The 21133-nt window shown below is 38.0% G+C and overlaps 2 protein-coding genes across 3 annotated transcripts; one reads left to right on the forward strand and one right to left on the reverse strand.

Moving 5' to 3' along the window:
* Positions 1 to 2220: 2220 nt before the first annotated feature.
* On the reverse strand, positions 2221 to 4961 carry LOC145958169 (uncharacterized). The gene is made up of 2 exons (XM_083074664.1): positions 3662 to 4961; positions 2221 to 3593 (listed from the first exon to the last, which is right to left on the reverse strand). The coding sequence occupies exons 1-2, from the start codon at positions 4644 to 4646 to the stop codon at positions 2566 to 2568; spliced, it is 2013 nt and encodes a 670-aa protein (XP_082930790.1). The 5' UTR covers positions 4647 to 4961; the 3' UTR covers positions 2221 to 2565.
* Positions 4962 to 11146: 6185 nt separating this feature from the next.
* Positions 11147 to 20856, forward strand: LOC109807940 (pyrophosphate-energized membrane proton pump 2). Of its 2 annotated transcripts, none has more exons than XM_020370687.3 (15): positions 11147 to 11306; positions 11458 to 11765; positions 11833 to 12036; positions 14046 to 14197; positions 14280 to 14427; positions 14511 to 14643; positions 15168 to 15340; positions 16120 to 16240; positions 16337 to 16524; positions 16735 to 17172; positions 17254 to 17418; positions 18366 to 18521; positions 18612 to 18723; positions 19347 to 19566; positions 20547 to 20856. In XM_020370687.3, exons 2-15 carry the CDS (start codon positions 11670 to 11672, stop codon positions 20644 to 20646), a joined length of 2406 nt encoding a protein of 801 aa, XP_020226276.2. In that variant the 5' UTR covers positions 11147 to 11306; positions 11458 to 11669; the 3' UTR covers positions 20647 to 20856. The 2 variants fall into 2 exon arrangements, with proteins under 2 accessions (XP_020226276.2, XP_020226277.2); XM_020370688.3 differs by having other exon boundaries at positions 11150 to 11306; positions 11463 to 11765.
* The last annotated feature ends 277 nt before the right edge of the window (positions 20857 to 21133 follow it).

Below are 21133 nucleotides of genomic sequence, written 5' to 3' on the forward strand. Positions count from 1 at the left end.
TGCTCGGCGCCTTCGGCAATATTTTCAGAGTCATCAGATTATTGTTCGAACTGATTGCCCGATAGCCAAAGTGTTACGCAAACCCGAGTTAGCAGGAAGGATGATGGCTTGGTCAATTGAGTTATCGGAGTTTGATATTTGTTTCCAACCTAGGGGACCCATCCGGTCCCAATGCTTGGTGGACTTCGTTGATGAATTGCAGCCGAAAGGATATTTTGTTAATACTGTATGGACGATACACGTGGATGGTTCCTCAAACAATCAAGGGAGTGGGGCAGGTATAATTTTGGAGGGACCAACAGGATTAATCCTAGAACAGTCCTTACGGTTTGTGTTCAAAGCTTCAAATAATTAGGCCGAGTATGAAGCGTTATTGGCTGGCTTAAGACTCGCGCAAGAAATTGGTGTCAACCGGCTGGAGTGCTGGACCGATTCAAAGGTCGTAGCCGAACAAGTGAATGATAATTTTCAGGTAAAAGATGCAAACTTGTTGAAATATTATCATTTGTTCCAAAAAATGCGCGATACGTTTGAAGAAGTTCAAGTAAAACACACACCAAGGGAACACAATGCGAGAGCGGACCAATTGGCTCGGTTGGCAAGCAGCACCAGAAAGCCTGGACAACTACGAACCACACTTCACTTGGACCTCGAATCGCCAAGTGTGGTAGCCGCCGAATGTTTGGCAGTGGAGCGGTCCGTTCGTACGTGGATCACCGAGATAATGGATTATCTTGAGCAGGGCACACTACCATCGGACCCAACAGCGGCTAAAAAGCTCCGAATGCAGGCCGCTAGATATGTTATTGTTGGAGGAGATTTGTATAGGAGAGGATTCTCGACTCCATTGTTGAAATGTGTTGATGAGGCACAAGCTAGCTACATTTTGAGAGAAATGCATGAAGGGATATGTGGTTTCCATTCGGGGGGACGGACTTTAGCAACGAAAGTGTTACGAGCCGGATACTACTGGCCTACTCTCAAGGACGACTGTGTAAACTTTGTGAAGCATTGTGTGTCATGTCAGCGACATGGTAACCTTATCCACGCTTCGGCTGAAGAACTGCACGGCATAAGTTCGCCGTGGCCATTCGCGATGTGGGGTATGGACATTCTAGGCCCCTTCCCGATAGCCAAAGGACAGTGCAAGTTTCTATTGGTAGCTGTGGATTACTTCACAAAATGGGTTGAAGCCGAGCCACTTGCAAGTATCACAGCTGCCAATGTCCAAAAATTTTTATGGAAAAACATCATTACTCGCTTCGGCATTCCATATGCACTTGTTACCGATAATGGTCTGCAGTTCACCGATCAGAAACTCAATCGGTTCATACAAGATCTCGGTATCAAGCACAGATTTACCTCTGTTGAACATCCACAAGCCAATGGGCAAGCCGAAGCAGCAAACAAAGTCATACTTGGCGAACTGAAGAGACGGTTGGGAGACGCTAAAGGAGCTTGGGCGGAGGAATTGTTGGAAGTTCTATGGGCTTACCGGTGCACGCCCCAATCCACAACTAAAGAAACACCCTTTCGGCTGACATATGGCACCGAAGCTATGATACCTGTGGAGGTTGGAGAACCTTCTTTTCGGAGAATGCATTTTGATGAAAATACCAATGATATGTCTCTCCAAGCTGAAGTGGATATGGCGGACGAGGTTCGTCTAAAAGCAGAAATCACGGCTGAGGCTTGCAAGCAAAGGATGACTCGCAGATTTAATTCCAATCTTATCAAAAGAAGTTTTAAAGAAGGTGATCTAGTATGGAGAGCACAAGGATCGGCGAGGCGTAATCCGAGAGAAGGAAAGTTGGCTGCTAATTGGGATGGCCCATTTCGGATTCGGCATAGCTTGGAGAACGGTGCATATAAATTGGAAGAGCTTTCAGGCAAGGTCATTCCGCGAACTTGGAACGCATCCCATCTGAAGACATATTATAGTTAATATTTGTTGTAAATCAGACCTTGTATACATAGATGGTGTACTCTTTTCCTTATTCGGTCTTTTCTCCCCTTGTAAAAAAGTGAAAAGGGGTTTTGGCCGATAAGGTTTTTAACGAGGCACCTGTTAATAAAAATCTATGCAGTTCTTCCATTCTTACAAGCCCAATTTTCGATTCTGTTACTTAATCAACGCAACAGGCTTCCCTCCCGAGTTGTTCAACTCGGCCAAGGATGTGCCTCAAAATCTCGCAACAGGCTTCCCTCCCGAGTTGTTCAACTCGGCTAAGGATGTGCCTTGAAAAATCTCGCAACAGGCTTCCCTCCCGAGTTGTTCAACTCGGCCAAGGATGTGCCTCAAAATCTCGCAACAGGCTTCCCTCCCGAGTTGTTCAACTCGGCTAAGGATGTGCCTTGAAAAATCTCGCAACAGGCTTCCCTCCCGAGTTGTTCAACTCGGCTAAGGATGTGCCTTGAAAAATCTCGCAACAGGCTTCCCTCCCGAGTTGTTCAACTCGGCCAAGGATGTGCCTCAAAATCTCGCAACAGGCTTCCCTCCCGAGTTGTTCAACTCGGCTAAGGATGTGCCTTGAAAAATCTCGCAACAGGCTATCAGAAACTATGCTACTCTTGGGGCGGATCAGATTGAACGGCAGTTTCGGGACTTCCCTCGGCATCATTCTCGTTCTCGGGATTCTCCTCGTCGAGGGTGTTCTCAGAAGTTTCAACATCATTTTCCGGCTGGGGGGCAGTAGTCGGTTCAGTGGCATCTGGATCGGCTCCCTGAGGCATATCGGCAAAAGACATCAGTGACCCTTGATAGAAATCTTGGGTCATATCAAACTCGAAGCCCTCTTCAAATTGGCCGAAATGTTTAGCCTGCCGAACCGCATGCTGAAACCCGGCTTCATGTTGAGCAAGAATCTTCTCCTTAGCCTGCTCCTTAAGACGGTTATATGCAGCTTCAGCTTCATTCAGTCGACGACGCTCCTCATTAGCCGCCTTTTGAAGGTCTAGGCGAAGAGTGTCATTGTTTCGCCGAACAGCATCCAACTCGGCCGACAATTCTCGGTTTTTGGCCGTCAGTCCTTCATTCACCGCAATCGCCTCGGCCGCAGTCTTCTCGGCTTGCTCTAGACTTTGCTTCAAAAGCATCACCTCGCCGATAGGCTCCATAGCTAGGTGTTGAGCTAGTGCCAAGGTGCGAGTTTGTACCTCGCAGAAAAGTCTCCATTTGGCCCTCACATCCAAGGTAGCCAAGAACTCCTGCCCAGGCGGAGACACCATGTCTGGCTGAATCACTGCCTCGGCCGAAGAGTCATCGCTTAGAAAAGCCCGAGACATTAATTGGGGAGGCACCACAATCACGGTCCGATTAGGAGAGGCTTCCGGAACTGATTTCGCCTTCTTGGCTTGCTCTTGCCTTTCGCCAGAATTCTTTCTTTTTGAACGGCCCCGATCAGCATCTTTACCCTTCTTGATCTTCTTTTTCTTGCGTTCAGGAGAGGGGGGAATTCGATCACCATCATTGTGTTGAGGGGTGCATGCAGCAGCCGACGTGCCTACCCCCCCGGATTGCCGAACTTGCTTCACCCGAGCAGCAAGTAGGTGGCGTATATCCAGCTCATCGGCACCACTGGTAACCATGATTCCTGCAAGAAGGGTTGAGTAAAAATCAATAGGAATTAAGTTTATGAGTGGAGTAGGACAAATAGCATACCTATCAGGTCGTTCCACCAACGGGAAGACTCAACCAAGTTAATTAAAGACCTAGTCGGCAAGCGCCGAGGAAGACGAAGCAACAACTTCAAGTCCTCCCGCTCTTCGGTCGTCAGCATTTTCTTCGGCACTACGTCGTACGGCCGGGGGGATCGAGTCCAGTACAGAGGAAACAAGGGCTTATCGTCCTTGTTAAAGAAAAAGCGTCGTCCATTAGGCCTGATGGTCACTCGAAAAAATCCAGCCTTAAAATTTTTGTACGATGAAGTAAAGCTATCCAATAGTAGTCGATCGCCTATTCGGCTTAAGGAATGCCACTTCGCCAATATAGAAGGCCGGGACGAGTAGAAATATAGAAAGAGGAGCGGAGAAGGCTTAATGTTGACACACTTACACAAATGTTTGAAACCTTGCAATTGCGCCCAGCTGTTCGGGTGCAATTGAGTAGGGGCAACATTCAGCACCCTCAACACCCCCATAGTAAATTCATCAAACGGCAGCTTGACTTTGAGATCCCGAAAGAGGCAGTCGTACATATAAAACGATTCCATCTTCGCACCACTTTGATCCAGGCAAACCATATCCGGGTTCGGAAAGGCATTATTCCGGCATGACCGAACCCCTATCGGATAGGGTTCCTCGGCGGCGCTAAAATTCAAGCATTTGGTGTAGTCCAACAAGTTGGTGATCATGCCCGTGTCTCGGTAACGCGAGCAATAGGAAGTCACTTCCCCGTTTACCCATTCATAACCTGGCACTTCGGACGGACCGTACCGCTGCCGATTTGATACGCGCTTTGTCTTTTGTTGGACCTCTTCGCTCCCACTAGTAGAAGTCTCTCCCGACGAAGAAAGACTTCCATTCGGCCTTTCAACATCGGTAGGGGACCGAACCATGCTAGAACGACTCGAAGTACTGGACGAAGACCCCTCGGACGCAGACGACCTAGAACTGCTGACCGAAGAGCTCGATGAAGCGTTAGACATGACGATAAAAACTTACCAATTTCTTTTCAAAATCACAATCGCTCTTCGGATCGGCTTCTCAAGCGTTCGGCCACCTCAATTCGGATGAGAGCAATACGTGTGAATGGCCCTACCACCCAACCTATTTATAAGCTCAAAAAGAGGCGGGAAATTTCAAGATTTAAGAGAAAATGTAACCGTTCGATCTCCAAGATCTAACGGTTACTATTGTGCGACCGTTCGCTTCACCCTGGCAACCGTCCTTACTCTACCCTTGAAGAAAGCCTCACCTTCCTTCAAGGCTGGGGGGCAGTGTACGGGTAGGGGCATTCGGCCACCTTTGGTCGGCCGCCGAAAGGCAGTACTTGGTGGCCGAACGGCAATCGGCCACCAGGACCGAACTATCATTACTCATTGCTCTTAACCCGTGATTAGGGGTTAATCAGATGATTAAGGTGTATTACCTAATACGGTAAATACGTTGCAGGGCCCATGGGGTCCAGGGCCCATAAATGTCAGTATAAATAGCTCAGGTCAAAAGGTAACGTCACTGTTCATTAATTACCCTCGATATTGGTGCTTGTCCTGACTTGAGCGTTGGAGTGCCTTTTGCAGGTACCAACCCCTCACTCGCATTGGATCGGACCACTCGTTCGGCCTTCAGAGTACGAGAAGATTTGGTGTATCCTCCAGACAGGTACAATAAGGATAGCAAGAAAGTTCGGAAATGTTAGATTATATGTCGAACATCCAACATTTGAACCTAAAATTATACAAAGTTTACCATCACCTATTGTAAGAAATGATGGGCCATGTAGTTATTGATGACAGTGGGCATGGACCTTTTGTTGATGGGCTGATTGGGATAGAGGCTGATGTTGGTGTTGATTGTGGGGTTGGGTGTGTTGCTAATGATGTGAGTGTGCAAGAGGGTGGTGTTGCTAATGAGAGTGTGCTAGAGGGTGATGTTGCTAATGAGAGTGTGTCAGAGGGTGGTGTTGTTGATGAGAGTGTGCTAGAGGTTGGTGTTGCTGATGAGTGTGGGGCTAGGGCTGAGAATGGGCCTGGAGCTGTTGTTGCTGATGAGAGTGTGCCAAAGGGTGGTGTTGCTGATGAGTGTGGGGCTAGGGTTGAGAGTTGGCCTAGGATTGTTGTTGTTGATGAAAGTATGCTTGAGGCTGTTACGGGTAATGAAATTGGGCCTAGAAAGGGTGATGATGTTTGTGATGACAAACAAAGTGAAGATAGTTATTATAGTTATCCTTCCGTACATTTAGGTGATACCGATGAAGAAGAAATTTCAGATATTGATTTATTTGAGGTACCTGTTAAACCTAGACATAATGCTTCGGTGGATAGGTTTGAATGACCTTTGGAAGTAAGATATGTTACTAATAGTGGTGAGTTAGATATATTGAATCATTTTGAAAATACCTGTCCCTAAATAAGTACCTGAACAACAACCTAGTTGTAGCAGTAAGGAGAAAGGTAGGCCTAAGAAGACTATTGAGCCTACTAAAGACCCTACAGTTGAGGATACTAATGCGTTTGGTAATGATGATTCAAATGACGATTTAGATAATGATTCTAATGATGACTTGTTCAAAGGTGACAACTGTGGAGTAGATAAAAAAACCATTCCGTGGGTAGGGGTATTTTTGATGAAGAATATGAATCAAAAGAATTACTAAGTGGCCTAGATGACACTAGTGAATGTTTTAACTCAGTCATTGTTGAGGCTAGAGGAAAGCCAATTGTTACCATGTTAGAAGACATTCGATTGTACTTGATGGACAGATGGGCTAAAAATAGGAAAAAATATCCTATTACATCAAGGAGACATTCTTCCTAAAATACTTAAGAAGATTGAAATGGAAAGTAATTTCAGCAAATGGTGGATACCAAGGTATATTTTAAAGCATTTTAATTGTTTAAATTAACCCATTTTTGGTATATAATTAGTTAACATATTGTTTTCAATTGGGCTGGAGAGCAAGTTTTTTATGTTAAAAATGTTAACTTGACAGGAGATAAATATACTATCAACTTGCAAATCTAGGAATGGAGCTATAGAAAGTGGATGTTGACAGGGTTGCCCCGCTGCCATGCTATATCATGTATGAGGTATACGAATTTGGATCCAAAGGAGTTTGTGCCAGAATATTACAAGAGGGTGACATATGAAGTTGTATATCAATCAATGATATATTCAGTAAATGGACAACAACTGTAGACCAAGACATGATAAACTGATGTTCTTCCACCGCCATCAAAGAAAATTCCAGGACGCCCTAAGAAAAGAAAAAAATTGGAGCCATGGGAACTGAAGAAGGATGACACTCAATTGAAAAGGAGTGGATATAGGAGAAAGAGTAGTTGGTACGCCTAACTGATTTATTATTTATATGGGCAGTGATGAAAAATAAGGATGAGAAGATCAACTCTGGTGCATATTTGGCTAGACAATTCTAAAACATTTCAAACACTAGATTTTGTAATATTGTCAATGGGGGGTTGATAACTACAATTGTTAAAAATTTAGGCTATACCTCATTTTTGGACCATTTGTAGGATACCGGAACTCCTAGAAGCATTAATTTTAATACTTGTTATGCAATGCAGTGTATTACTAAGGATAATGATGGTAGGTTTTATTTCATTATTAGCCAAATTGGAGTGAATCACTTACTACCAAACTGACACTATACACTCAAGGATGAAACCACATGGTGTTTCCCCTTGCAGTCATTAATTGATGTACCCCAACAACAACCTGTTCCTAAGGAGGTAGAACCTGAAGCAGAGGAAGAGGAGACAGAGGACCAAGATTTCACCACACAATTGCATGTACAGGTAAACAATATTGATATCCTATCAGTCATTCAGTGTATGGATCGTCGATTGCAAGAGATTGATGAACACCAACAACACTATAATTATATGGTAGACAAGATGTATAATTTGCACCTTCAGCGTTATCTAAATGATTTTCCTCCTCAATGATTTCTTTGAATCATATTGCTTCAGCATAAGTAATTTATGTTATGAATTTTTATTTTTAGTCTTTGAACTTTCTTAGCATATGTATTTAACTCTTTCAAATTTCAAACCGTATGCATTCAAGTCTTTAAACATTTAGAGCTTAATATATGTATGTTTATGATTATTGGTTTGATTCGACGTTGATATTTGGTGCACCGATGATTTTACTCTTGTCATCCGCAAACTGGTTTTACTCTTAAAAACTAATAGCTAAATTTAAACTTGAGTCAATGCTTCAATACTATCATTACTAATTTGTTATTTAAATTCTCTATTTGTGGTTGAGTTGGTGCGATATCACTTCTATGCGAATGAGATCATGATTATACAAGGCTACTTAATCAATTAATAACATGCTCTGTCCACCACTTATGCAAAAGAAATGGTTGTGTTAATAATGCTCTTACTAAAACAGGGTCTGCGTTAAACCAAGAATTGGTGCTATGCAAACTCCTCCTTCTTGCTTGACTTTAATATTGCACGTTGATGCAATGTATATTACTTTTACTTGTTTATAATTCTTGTTTTTGTTTGGTTTCATTTTCCCCCTTATTGATGGGCTCCTTCCTTACATGGTGTGTTCTTTAGCTTCCAAGTTTCTCCACGGATTAGGAAGAAGGAATATGGCTGGATGTTTCCTCAAGGGTGGTAAAACAAAATATTTGGAGGGGTGGAGGTGAAGTGGGCGAAAATAGAAGAGGAAGGGTGGAAGGTGTTTTTGGTGCTCTTGGCTAGCTCTCTCCACCAAGGGATGGTGGAGGCCACTCAAGGGGACTTAAGCACACTCTAGGGTAGAGAGGAGAGGAGAGTGGCCGTGGAGTCCTATGAGACTAAGGAAGGCTTTTGAGGCAACAAGGCTCACTCAAAATGCATATATTCCAAAGTGAGTACAAGGTGGAGGGACTAGAGTACTTATAGAGAAAGAAGAGCATCGATTTCTTGGGAGCATTTGGCAGAAAATTTCAAGCCCAAATGCACCCTAAATTAACCCTAGATGCAGCCCAAATGAAATGGCTCTCATCTCTTCAAAAAGTCTAAAGTACCCTTAGTCTTAGAAAATGAAAGAAATGGACTTTTGAATTTACAAGTCAAGGTTAAGTCCCTAAATAAATCCTAAGGCTAATTTTGCCGCATAATACAAAGGCTAAATAAAAATACAAAATAAAATCCTAATATCTAATGTACCCCAAAATACAAGGGCAAAATAGGAAAAGAAAGCAACAAGTTAAGGAGAAAGCCCAAAATCCATGGACCTTGTGGTGTGTTCTTCATCTTCCTCTACTCTCCTAGCCATGGACCTTGTGATAGACCCTATATGATGTCTCAAGGATAGTCTTCCATCACTTATTTACTCTATGTAACCATATATATATATATATGAGGAAAGATCTGTTTATTTTAGGAGAGATTTGTTCAATAACTCATGTTCTACATTAAATTTCAACGATCCAACTATTTAATTTAAAGTTCTTAATGCATAGATCAAATCTGCAAATTTTTAAATAATTTGAAAATCGTTTGATACTTCATTTCATTAATTAAAATTGATGGATAATCATAAAATTATTTTAAACATTGATTTGAATTAATGAAATGAAACATTAAATAATTTTCAAATTTTTTAAAAATTTGCAGATTTGATCTATGCATTAAGAATTTTAAATTCAACGTTGGATTGTTGAAATTTGATGTAGAACATAAGTTATTGAATGAAGTAAATGAATCTCTCCTCATATATATATATATAATCAATTTTTTTATAATTGAGAAATTGAATTATCTATGAATGGTTAAAATATTGTTGACTAAATGAATATTTATTTATATGCAACATAATTCTTAAAATTTGCATGTGATATAAGTGAATATCAATTCAATTAAAACGTGTTTTACCAATATATTTTTTAAAACAAGATAAAAATAAATGTACAAACACAAAATCCTTGAAAAAGCTAAGCAACAACAAAAGACTAAACATGATAGAAAATAAATGTAGAGTTTGATTAACGCTAATTAATTTTACGTACAACATTTTATTTTATGTTTGAAAACACGAATATTTTTTTTTATAATTTAATATACTATGAACAATAATTTTTATTTTTTAAATATTTTTTTTACTTTTCAAATCTATTAATTTACTTTTTAACATTGTATTTTTTAAACTATTTTTTTGGTAAATAAAAAAATTTATAATTTACTTAAACAATTATAATTTACTTTTAATGCATTCCTTATATCTTTATAAACAAAATTATTGTTTGGTATATTAAAAAAATTATATTATAATTTATCAATCAAAATTAATGAATTGAAATATAAATATAACATTAAAAAAAATAATGATTTTCATAGTTTCATTGAAAACTTGTAATTTTTCTTATCATTATAAGTATGATCTATAAATCATAATATTAATAACTCATCTCATTATAAATATTATTATAACTACTATTATTGTTATTATTAATGTTATTGTTGGTGATAATAATAATAATAATAATAATAATAATAAAAAAAAAAAAAGATGATGATAATAATATATTAAATAAAAATTTGAGATAAAGATTATTCTTTAGACTAAATGAAATCAGATAAATATGATTGGTGTGAAAGATTAATGATATGAATTTATTTATATATATATAATTTAATTATTACGTAATAAGTTGTATTAATAAAAATAGCTTATTTACATAAAATTTTATAATAATATTATTTCATTTTGACAAGTATAGTTGACCTTCTCCAATGCGTTTTTAATTATGTTGGTTGCACTTTGTGAATAAAAATCATACATCATTTGTTTTACTTTTTTTTTTTTTTTTTTGGATAGAATATTTTTTATAAGAGTTAATTACCTATATACACTACACTGGTAATCAATCAAAGCCGTTAATAGTATTTTTTTATTTTCATTTAATTAAATGAGCAGATGAAAAGACACTGTTAACGGCTCTGATTGACTGCCAGTATAAAAAAAATTTACACTGGTAGTATATAGGTGATTAACTATTTTTATATATAGAAAAATATAAAAGAGAGAATAGTTTGATGTATTTGTTAAACTGAACTATATATTATTAAATTTGCCTAAATTAAGTTGAGTAAATTTAATTTCTAAATAAAATATTTTATATTTTGCAGGAAAAACTGTTTATCACAAATAATAAGTATGAATTGGTTAATTGTTATACTTAATTAACATAATGGTGAAAGAATTAAATATAGCATTTAATCATAATTTATAATAAAATTTTATAATTTAGACCTTAAAGTTAATAATAATAATAATAATAAAAAAAGAAAAAAACGGTAAAAAGAAATAGAAACATATATGGAAGTAGTTATGATAAGAGTGGCGAATTAGAATGCAGTTGGGATGAGATGTCGTAAGGTTATTGGATATAGCTGACAGTATGTTAATTGGGTGTTTAGGAAATAGGAAAAGAAAAAAAAAATAAGAAGAAAAAGTGGACTGATTCCATTATGAGTTGCGGAAGTGCGAAATTAAAAAACGCAGTCATCTCTCTCTTTCTCTCTCTGTTTGTAAATAAAGGACACGCTTTCTGGCTGTGACTGTGGACAACGGCAGGCAGGAAGCTAAACGCGAATTCCATTTCCGGTTCATCACCCCAAGTAAGCATTAGATCTATGAATATTACGTTTTGGGTAGCAGATCTATTATGCAATTCTGTTTTCCTTTGTAAATCGGAGGAATAGGCATTGGGCATTGGGCATTGGGAATTGGGATCTACATCTTACGCATTGCATATTCTATTTTGTGTAGCCTAGCCTGTAATACTGAAGAGTGAAGGCGTTGCATGCGAAGCGAACAACTGGTGGATTGCGATTCCCTTAGTAAAACGCAAACGAAGCATTCCTTGTGTGTGTTAAAGGCAATTCAAAATTCAGCGACCGGGTTCAGGGGGTGACTTGCCCCAAGGAGGTGAGTACAACCCTTATCCTGTGGCACGGAGGGTCAATTCCACCCATTCTATAATGATGGATGACGACATGGAGACCGGTACTCTGGGGGCTTACCAGGATAGGCCAAGAACTTTCCCCAACATGCGCACCAAACCTTACACCCCACTGGTAAACTTTTTTCTTCATTCTCTAATTTCACCCTTCCCCTCATTATATACTAACTATGTTTCTTCAGATATTTCGTATTCTGCTCGGCATAAATGTTCGTGTCCTCTTCCTTCTTTTGCTCCTCGCCTTGGTAGCTATCTTTTATGTCGGAGCAAGTACATCTCCGATCATTGTCTTTGTCATCTCTGTTTGTATTCTCAGCTTCCTTCTCGCCTTATATCTCACAAAGTGGGTGCTCGCAAAGGATGAGGGCCCTCCAGAAATGGTTCAGGTATTTACTGATTCCTATCATCCTTTGTAGTTTGTACTACTATGCAACATATATAGAGAAAACTAGGAGAAGGAGAGGGGCCAGCCTTTTGATTCATAATTTGGGTAAACAGAAGAAAACCCATGCTTTAAGATAAAAACTGTTCTATCTTCTGTTATTATATAGATAGTCATTAAACCCCATTTTATAGGATACAAACCATGATTAAAAACTTTAACTGGCCTTTAGGGTATGTTTTGATATCTAACGATGGTTGGAATGGAACAAAATTACCATGATATTCTACGTTGGAAAGGAGGAAAGTTTCCATTTCTTTGTTTCAGAAGGCTAATGAGAATAGTAAAACTTGAAAAGAGAGAAAATAATTTCTGAATATTATTGCAGGATGACAATAGTACAGGTGATGAGTACAATATACAGGCTAATTCTAATGTATCTAACTATGGGCTTGCATGGAATAAAATCTAAGAAAATCCATACAAAATTCAATCTGCCCTAATTACAGGAAATTAGTGAAACCAGTCTGCACAAGAATAAAGGGAGGGGGGAAATAATGTACTGATTACGGTAATTATGCCACACGTCTGTAAAATATAAGTTGGTTCCATTCTGTAACCACACTTTTTTTGGGGCGCGGGGGGGGGGGGGGGGGGGGGAGAAGGGGGTAGGGAGAGGGGAACAGATGAAATACATTCCATCCCTATTTTAGCAATTAAAAACAATGGAAACTAATATTTTTTCCATTTCCGTCAATCCAAACATAGCTTCAGAGTAAATCCTAATCATAGTTCTGATCTGGAGTTAACTTGAACTGTAAATAACTAAGAACCAAGAAATATAACTATAATTGACCCACTTTATCCTGCTCCTGCATCAACTTTCTGTGTAAATCAGTTAGGTGGCTTCTTGTGACCGAGTAATTGTTGGCTTTGGAGCTCTTCACGTTGGTGAAGATGAACAGTTCAGTCAGGTTGTTTATATTTTTTTAAGGTTAAATTTTAAAAAAATTGCTCCCTAAACTTGGACACCATTTTTCATTTTAGTCCCTAATCCCTACATGAAAAACTCAACATTTTATTTTTAATTTTCAATGAAAAAAATGTTTATGAATTGATCATTTCCATTTGTCGAACTTATAACTGTGTTTGATTTGGTCCCATGTAATTGACACCATTTTTCATTTTAGTCCCTACACTAATTTTTTTTATAATTTATTTTGATCTCTACAAGAAAAGAATTCTACATTTTTGGACCTACACCTAACATAGTGTTTTTCGTTTTGGTCCCTACATGAATAATTCTAACACCATTATAACTTTATCAAAGGGTAGGAACTAATTTATAAAAAGCAAAAAAAAAAATTCATGTAGGGACCAAAATCTGGTATTTGTTTTTGTAAAGACTAAAATGAAAAGCAGTGTCAAGTCTAAGGACCAAATTTTAGTTTATCCTTTGGTTAATTATCAGTTTTCTATAAATCAATATTGTTTTTCTCTGTTTTTACATAATTACATCTGTTGGAAAAAAAAAAAATGAGAAGATCATGTCAATCTAGATTTTTTTTTTGGTTGGGGTGGGGCCGGGGCGAGGGGGGTGAGGAGGGCAACAATCATTCTTTCAAAACTAAGTTTCCTTTTTATTTTTAATGAAGAAAGGAAAATATAAACCTAGGAGCAGATAGGCATTAGATAACCTCTGAAAATTTCTTGTTTGCATATCCTGAAATGTGAAAAATACCAAGAGATGTTTTTTTTATGAACACAACTATAGCAAGCTTTTGGAACCTTTTTGTTATTGTGCTTTCATGCAATGAGCCTGGTTTGTGGAACTATTTGGTTTAATTCAACTATGAAATTTATAAATTATTGTTTTAGGCTTTTAGCATGAAAACAGTTTGTCTTAAAGTTTTTGTAGATCTATAATGTCTTTTGTGATGGCTGCTTGACATTTGGATCACATCACCATGAATCCTTGTTTTCTTGTCCTGAGCTTATCATATTGATTTCTAGATATCAGATGCTATACGGGATGGAGCTGAAGGATTTTTCAGGACCCAGTATGGGAGTATATCCAAGATGGCCATGTTGCTTGCTGTTGTCATTCTCTGCATATATTTGTTTCGCAGTACAACTCCTCAACAGGAAGCTTCTGGCCTGGGAAGGTGATGTCATAGACTATATATGCTTTGAATCTTTTCTTGTACCTTTTACTCGGTCTTATTTGTCATTTACATCCTGTTTCAGGACAACTTCTGCATACATCACTGTAGCTGCTTTCCTTTTAGGTGCCCTTTGTTCGGGTATTGCTGGATATGTAGGAATGTGGGTATCAGTTCGGGCCAATGTCAGAGTCTCTAGTGCTGCAAGACGGTCTGCAAGAGAGGCATTGCAGGTTAAACCATCTAATTTATTATCAGTTTCTGTGAATACTATGAACAGTTCACTGTGTGTATTAACCGGAAGGAATTTGCACAGGTAGCTACTCGTGCAGGTGGTTTATCTGCTATCATTGTTGTTGGTATGGCTGTAATTGGTATAGCAGTCCTTTATGCCACATTTTACGTTTGGTTGGGAGTGGACTCACCTGGTTCAATGAAGGTTACTGATTGTATGTGTAGACTTCTCCCCCTAACTTGTTATCATAAATGGAATTTTGTTTTTAATGTTTGAAATTTGAATATTCTTATTGTTGAACATACATGGGTGGGTTCTCTTTATGTTTCGTCATTATCTTTTCAAGCTATTTTTCCATTTGATAAGTTTTTATAATGTGGTGAATTTTTATTTGAGTACATTTGCAAACTGTAGAAAAAAAAATAGCTAAGGTGTTAAAGTTGGGTGAGGATTTGCTTGAGGTCATAAATAATTCCTTTTGTAAAATAAAAATTATGTCCTTTTTTTTCTCATTAAATATCCTCTATTTAACTTTTGTATCATACTGAACTGAAGAGGGAATAATTAAATTGACTGAAATAAGTTTTAGATGATATGATTGCGATTATCAAGGTATATTTATTGTTGATTTCACCAAATTGGTATATTGACAGTATGACAAGATTTAATTTTTGTCTGTTCTCACCTTCTCTCTCTTTTATTGGTGATTGATTCTTGAACATTCTTGTTTTCCCTCAGTGCCTCTTCTTCTAGTTGGATATGGATTCGGTGCCTCCTTTGTTGCTCTATTTGCTCAGTTGGGTGGAGGAATATACACAAAAGCAGCTGATGTTGGAGCAGACCTTGTTGGAAAAGTAGAACAGGGAATACCTGAAGATGACCCTAGGAATCCTGCTGTTATTGCTGATCTGGTAATTGTTTTTATTTTTGTTTAATTTGTTTTGATTTGTCCACACATTAAAATTGAAGACTATTTCATCTAAGTGTCAGTTGATTACTACTTAATGTTCTTTGGGCTAGAGGATACTTTGTGGAAATGATTTTGATATAAGATTTTATCTTTATGAGTAAAATGAAAAGCATGTTTGCTTTCATTCAAGTTTAAATTACAATAATTACACAATGTTTTTCATGGTGCTATTTAAAGGTGGAAACACAACAACAAAAGCCTTATCATGCTAGGTGAACATGTAGAAAAACAAGAGAATATATTTTCCATAAGTCATCTGTATAACTCAAGCAATTGATGGTGTTCTGTGATTTTAAGTTCCTAAGACTGGAATATTTACAATCATGTTTTTATTTGTCTGAGATAGTAAAATTTTCTCAAAAAATTTATGATCATTTTTGGTTTTGCCAAATATTCGATAAATAGGGAAGAAGTTGCATGAGGTGTCTTTATTTCAATTTCTTTTAAGAACTCTAATATTTAGCTTCAAGGCAAGACTGCAAGAGAATAGTGAAAATATTGTTATGAAAATTTTATGAAAACCATTATTAACTGAATGATATAAACGTACAGGATTTTCTTTTGTAAAATTGATTGATACTTGCAGAATTACATCAGCTCAATGAGAAGAACTGCTTAATATTTATAATTTCCTTGACTTGTGCTTTTGTTTCTTTCTGTTTATACTATTTCTGGTCTTGTGCTTCCATTTGTATCACACTGGTTTGATTTGATTTCTAGGTTGGTGACAATGTGGGAGATTGTGCTGCTCGAGGTGCTGACCTTTTTGAAAGTATAGCAGCTGAAATAATCAGTGCCATGATACTTGGCGGAACAATGGCACAACGCTGTAAAATTGCAGGCAAGCACCTTACCTCATCTAGTTCCTTTAAACCCCATTTTGTTATCAGACTTGTATGCATGCTCATCTAACATGGTGCTTTCTCTTTTGATTTAGATCCATCTGGCTTCATCTTGTTTCCTCTTGTTGTTCACTCTTTCGATCTGGTAGTTTCGTCAGCTGGAATATTTTCCATTAGGGGTACACGTGAAACTGGAGTAATAGTTCCTGTGGAAGATCCAATGACAATTCTTCAGAAAGGATATTCTTTTACAATAGTTTTAGCTGTTGTGGCATTTGGCTTGGTAATAGTCGTCAATCTTCATTTGTGATATTTTAATTTGGCTTTTCTATGCTGTCTGGATTGGCCAAGCATTCATTGTTCCAATTGCTGTAATTTGTTGTCATTGAGATCTGTAATTTCCAACTAGGACTGCAACAATTTATCTTCAATCTTTTCAAATTTTTGTTGCACCATATTTTCTGCTTAATTTTTAAATTGAATTACTTTGCAGTCTACCCGGTGGTTACTTTACACTGAGCAAGCACCTTCAGCATGGTTCAATTTTGCTTTGTGTGGGTTGGTTGGTATTATCACTGCTTACATTTTTGTCTGGATTGCCAAGTATTATACTGACTACAAGCACGAGCCTGTGCGCATATTAGCCCTTTCTAGCTCTACTGGCCATGGGACTAATATAATTGCTGGAGTTAGTTTGGGTCTGGAATCTACTGCGCTTCCCGTCCTTGTCATCAGTGTGTCAATTATCTCAGCTTTTTGGCTGGGCCACACCTCTGGATTAGTAGATGAAACAGGAACCCCAACTGGTGGGCTGTTTGGCACAGCTGTGGCAACAATGGGAATGCTTAGCACTGCTGCCTATATTCTTACAATGGATATGTTTGGCCCAATAGCTGATAATGCTGGAGGAATTGTAGAGATGAGTCAGCAGGTAGCTTTTGCCAGAATAATTTGGTCCATAGTGTTATTTTTGAAATTTGTCGTTATGTACTGACAATTAACCTGTTTCCAGCCTGAAAGTGTCCGAGAGATAACTGATGTCCTTGATGCCGTTGGAAACACAACTAAAGCTACCACCAAAGGATTTGCTATTGGTTCTGCCGCTCTTGCATCTTTCCTTTTGTTTAGTGCTTATATGGATGAGGTTTCTTCATTTGCTCAGGAACCTTTTAAACAGGTGTGCAGAACTAGCTCCCACCTAATTAGGCTTAAATTTGTTCAGTCCTTACATTTTAGAATTTCCCAACCTGTCCTAATAAAATATATTTCTTCCCAATGTAAACCTATTAATCTTCCATCAAGCTTGATTGTTAGATAACTTCTGGGACTGAAGACAAGATCACCTCTGTTTCAAGCTGTCAGGAACCAAAAATAGAAATAGGAAAATAATTTATTATCAAAGAATTACAGAGATGAAAACTGCTATATCCACATAGCAAATCTCCTGACCTACTACTATTGCTATTCCAGAAACTGATTACCAGCAAATCTCCTGACCTACTACTATTGCTATTCCAGAAACTGATTACCCCCCACTCCTCTCTCCCTAAAATGGCTTAAAATTAAGTATAACTCTCACTCCTCAATTCAACTTTTTTGTCCTCCTACACCTAAACGTGTATCCAATGCTTGCATCCCATGCTGAAATGCATATGCTATATGACTACTTCTTCATGTTCTGTGTTCTCCACCGGTGCCTTTCACCTCTTCTTTTCAATCTCTCATCACACCACAGTGGTGTCTTTCACATAGATCCTCTAGTCTGATTCTGTCCATTCCATTCTTCTAAATTTTTGGGTTCAAAACTACATGCATCCAGAGACAATTTTGTTGTATTCTTACTTAGATTGAATATGTCCAGGGTGGCTAACAAGTGTCCTGTCACACAAGAAGAAAATGTTCAAGCTTGATGGAGATTTAACGGATTGATTGCATTGGGAAGAAATAGCCTATATAAGGACTGGTTTGAAAGATTAAAAATAACTAAAACCAAAATGTAGGCATTTTTTGAGGATTAAACATATTTAAGTCACCATCCTAATAATTAGTATTACTAGTTTACTACTATTGTGTCTCATCAGATTTCACCGTTCTTCTAAATTGCATCTTATGATTGAATTGTAGGTTGATATTGCAGTTCCCGAAGTTTTCGTTGGTGGGTTGCTAGGTTCCATGCTTATATATGTCTTTAGTGCTTGGGCCTGTTCTGCTGTTGGCAGAACTGCACAAGAGGTTGTTAACGAAGTGAGAAGGCAGTTCATTGAGAGGCCTGGTATAATGGTGAGTTTGGGTTTGTAAAGTAATGTTGTTTATGCCAGTTTAGGTTTTGAACTTCTCTCCTTTATTTTCCGCTGTTTATGCTCTTGACAGGATTACAAGGAGAAACCAGATTATGGTCGCTGTGTTGCTATTGTAGCATCTGCATCGTTAAGAGAGATGATAAAACCTGGTGCTTTGGCAATCATTTCACCTATTGTAGTTGGTGGGTTAACTTTTAATTGCACATGTTTTCTCATATATTATCATCAGGGAAACTTGGGGAGAATGGCAACAGTGATGCAAATTTTTGTTGTACCATAATCATGTCACATCATGTGACCATCATAATTTCTTGATAGGCTCAATCATATGGCAAGTAAATAAATGTTTGTAATCATTTGAGGAACAAATTATAGATATCTTATGAACTTTCCGCTGACAAAACCTTTTAAAATATATATCATGTATTGGTGAGACTCGTGGGTATGTACTGCACATATTTTTACAAATCCTACCTAGATGGAGGACACTATATTACTTTGAAATCCTTTAATCCCATGAACTTGTTTTGGGAAGTTCCTGTATCTCTCATATATGAGCATTTCTATTAGAATATTTTGTTTATTCGACTATGAATTCTGCCCTCGCTTAATACCTTCAATTGTTCCATTAGTTTTGTTGGTAATAAATAATTATTCCTTATGCCCCTAAATCATCTGTCAAATTCTGTCATGCAAAAAATTCTTGGGCAAACTCTTGAAAAAAAAGGCCTATATTCTTATATTTATTTATTATGAAATATTTTTTATGCCATCAGACTTTACTATTTTTTTCTCCCACTTGCAGGTTTTCTGTTCCGAGTTTTGGGCTACTATACAGGGCATCCTTTACTCGGGGCTAAAGTTGTGGCTGCTTTTCTCATGTTTGCAACAGTGTCTGGTATTCTTATGGCACTTTTTCTGAACACAGCTGGTGGTGCCTGGGATAATGCAAAGAAGTACATTGAGACTGGAGCTCTTGGAGGCAAGGGAAGTGAGGCTCACAAAGCAGCTGTAACTGGAGATACGTAAGTTACTGTTTATGCTACTTTTGTTGTATAGTAATGTCATTAGCATGTCATCAGCCATTATTATAGTTATGACGTGTGGGTCTCTGTGTCACTTTAATAATTTAATTAGGTTTTTGTTTCTTTATATCTGGAACGTGGCTTGCAGTTGCTCTAAAGTTTCATCGATACATTTTCACTATTCAGCTAGTGGCTAGGGTTGGTGTTTATTATAATATACCTGTGGCATGTTTCCGTTGTCTAGCAGCGTTGGTTATTGTGTCTGGAGTCCTTTCTTATAAACATATATCTGGTTCTCTTAACTCTTTTCCATCTTTTTTTTTTCTATCTACCTCTACATTTCTCAACTATCACATATCAAATCTATCATTTCTTCTCTCCCTTCATCTCCCCCACTCTATTCCACCCCAAAATGGGGTGGATGGGTGTTTACAATTTCTCATGTTTATGCTCATGTGTCTGTTGCAAATTGCAATGCCATTACTGCCATTGTGGCTCTGACCTGTGGCCTCAATGTGCAGTCAACCATCAGAGCAGTTTCATAATCTTCATTATGCTTCCCTCTTTCATTAACACCGCCTCTATCTTTACCTTCACGCAATCATCATGTTGCTCCAGCTCAGGCTTATCGTACATGCTAATGTTTCCCTATTTGCAACAATGCCAAGCCACCTGCTGGCTGCTGCTGCTAACCCATTGTCACTGTTCTGACAAGCGCCTTAATGCCATTGCCTCCAGCGCTTGCACCGGATAATCAGTGTGGGAGATAGCATGAATGCTTTTCCCAAAATTGTCATTGAGCATGAAATTTGAGTTCTATGATTGGCTAATTGCTGATGTAAAACTGGCTCCGTATAGTTTGTTTTTGGAAATGCTTTTAATTTGGTAATAGTGTTTGCCTTCTCTATTACGTGTTAATGATTTATCGTTCTGTTGGTTCACTCTTTTTGTAAGTCTGAAAGATTTGATTAATTTGGCAGTGTGGGAGACCCATTCAAAGACACAGCTGGGCCTTCGCTCCACGTCCTTATAAAGATGCTCGCAACAATTACGTTGGTAATGGCTCCAATATTCCTGTGAGAGTTGTTGATATCTCTATTGCGGCCTCAAAAGCATACTCGCGCCAATTTGATTTTGATAATTTTGGAAGTATAGGGATAGGTTGTATGAATCTGTGATGTACATTGACGAGCCTGATTATAGTTACAATGCATTTTCTGTCCTTGATCAGAATAAGAGATATTAATTGACTGAACATATGGAAAAAATAGATTAGAAACATTCCCCATATATTTTTGGTCTTTAAATAAGACGATGTCTACGTGCTCCTTCTACGCGTTGACCAAACCTCCAATTCAAGTGCGGCGGCTAAATTAAAGTAAGTATCATAATGTACCTAAAAACAATTAAGGGATTACATTGCGAACATATGTGTTCAGTCGTTTCCTCTCGGTCTGGTGCTATCAAGTACTGGATTTAAATTGAGGCGATGACGAGTAAATGAGTTAGATTTCGGTGCACAAGTCCTCTAACCCGGAGAAATTATTTTGATAAAAAAAACTGATTT

Source organism: Cajanus cajan, chromosome 5 (genome assembly GCF_000230855.2).
Source record: "Cajanus cajan strain Asha chromosome 5, NIPB_CcT2T_4, whole genome shotgun sequence".
NCBI classification, from domain to species: Eukaryota; Viridiplantae; Streptophyta; class Magnoliopsida; order Fabales; family Fabaceae; genus Cajanus; species Cajanus cajan.

What these genes read in the sequence shown, in the direction of transcription:
- LOC145958169 (XM_083074664.1), bottom strand. Translation starts at nt 4,646, where the DNA reads ATGTCTAACGCTTCATCGAGCTCTTCGGTCAGCAGTTCTAGGTCGTCT. An exon ending in TTGGTGGAACGACCTGATAG is followed by an intron (nt 3,594 to 3,661) that starts GTATGCTATTTG and finishes CCCTTCTTGCAG; the next exon opens with GAATCATGGTTACCAGTGGT.
- LOC109807940 (XM_020370687.3), top strand. Translation starts at nt 11,670, where the DNA reads ATGATGGATGACGACATGGAGACCGGTACTCTGGGGGCTTACCAGGAT. An exon ending in TTGTAGAGATGAGTCAGCAG is followed by an intron (nt 17,173 to 17,253) that starts GTAGCTTTTGCC and finishes ACCTGTTTCCAG; the next exon opens with CCTGAAAGTGTCCGAGAGAT. An exon ending in CTCAGGAACCTTTTAAACAG is followed by an intron (nt 17,419 to 18,365) that starts GTGTGCAGAACT and finishes ATTGAATTGTAG; the next exon opens with GTTGATATTGCAGTTCCCGA.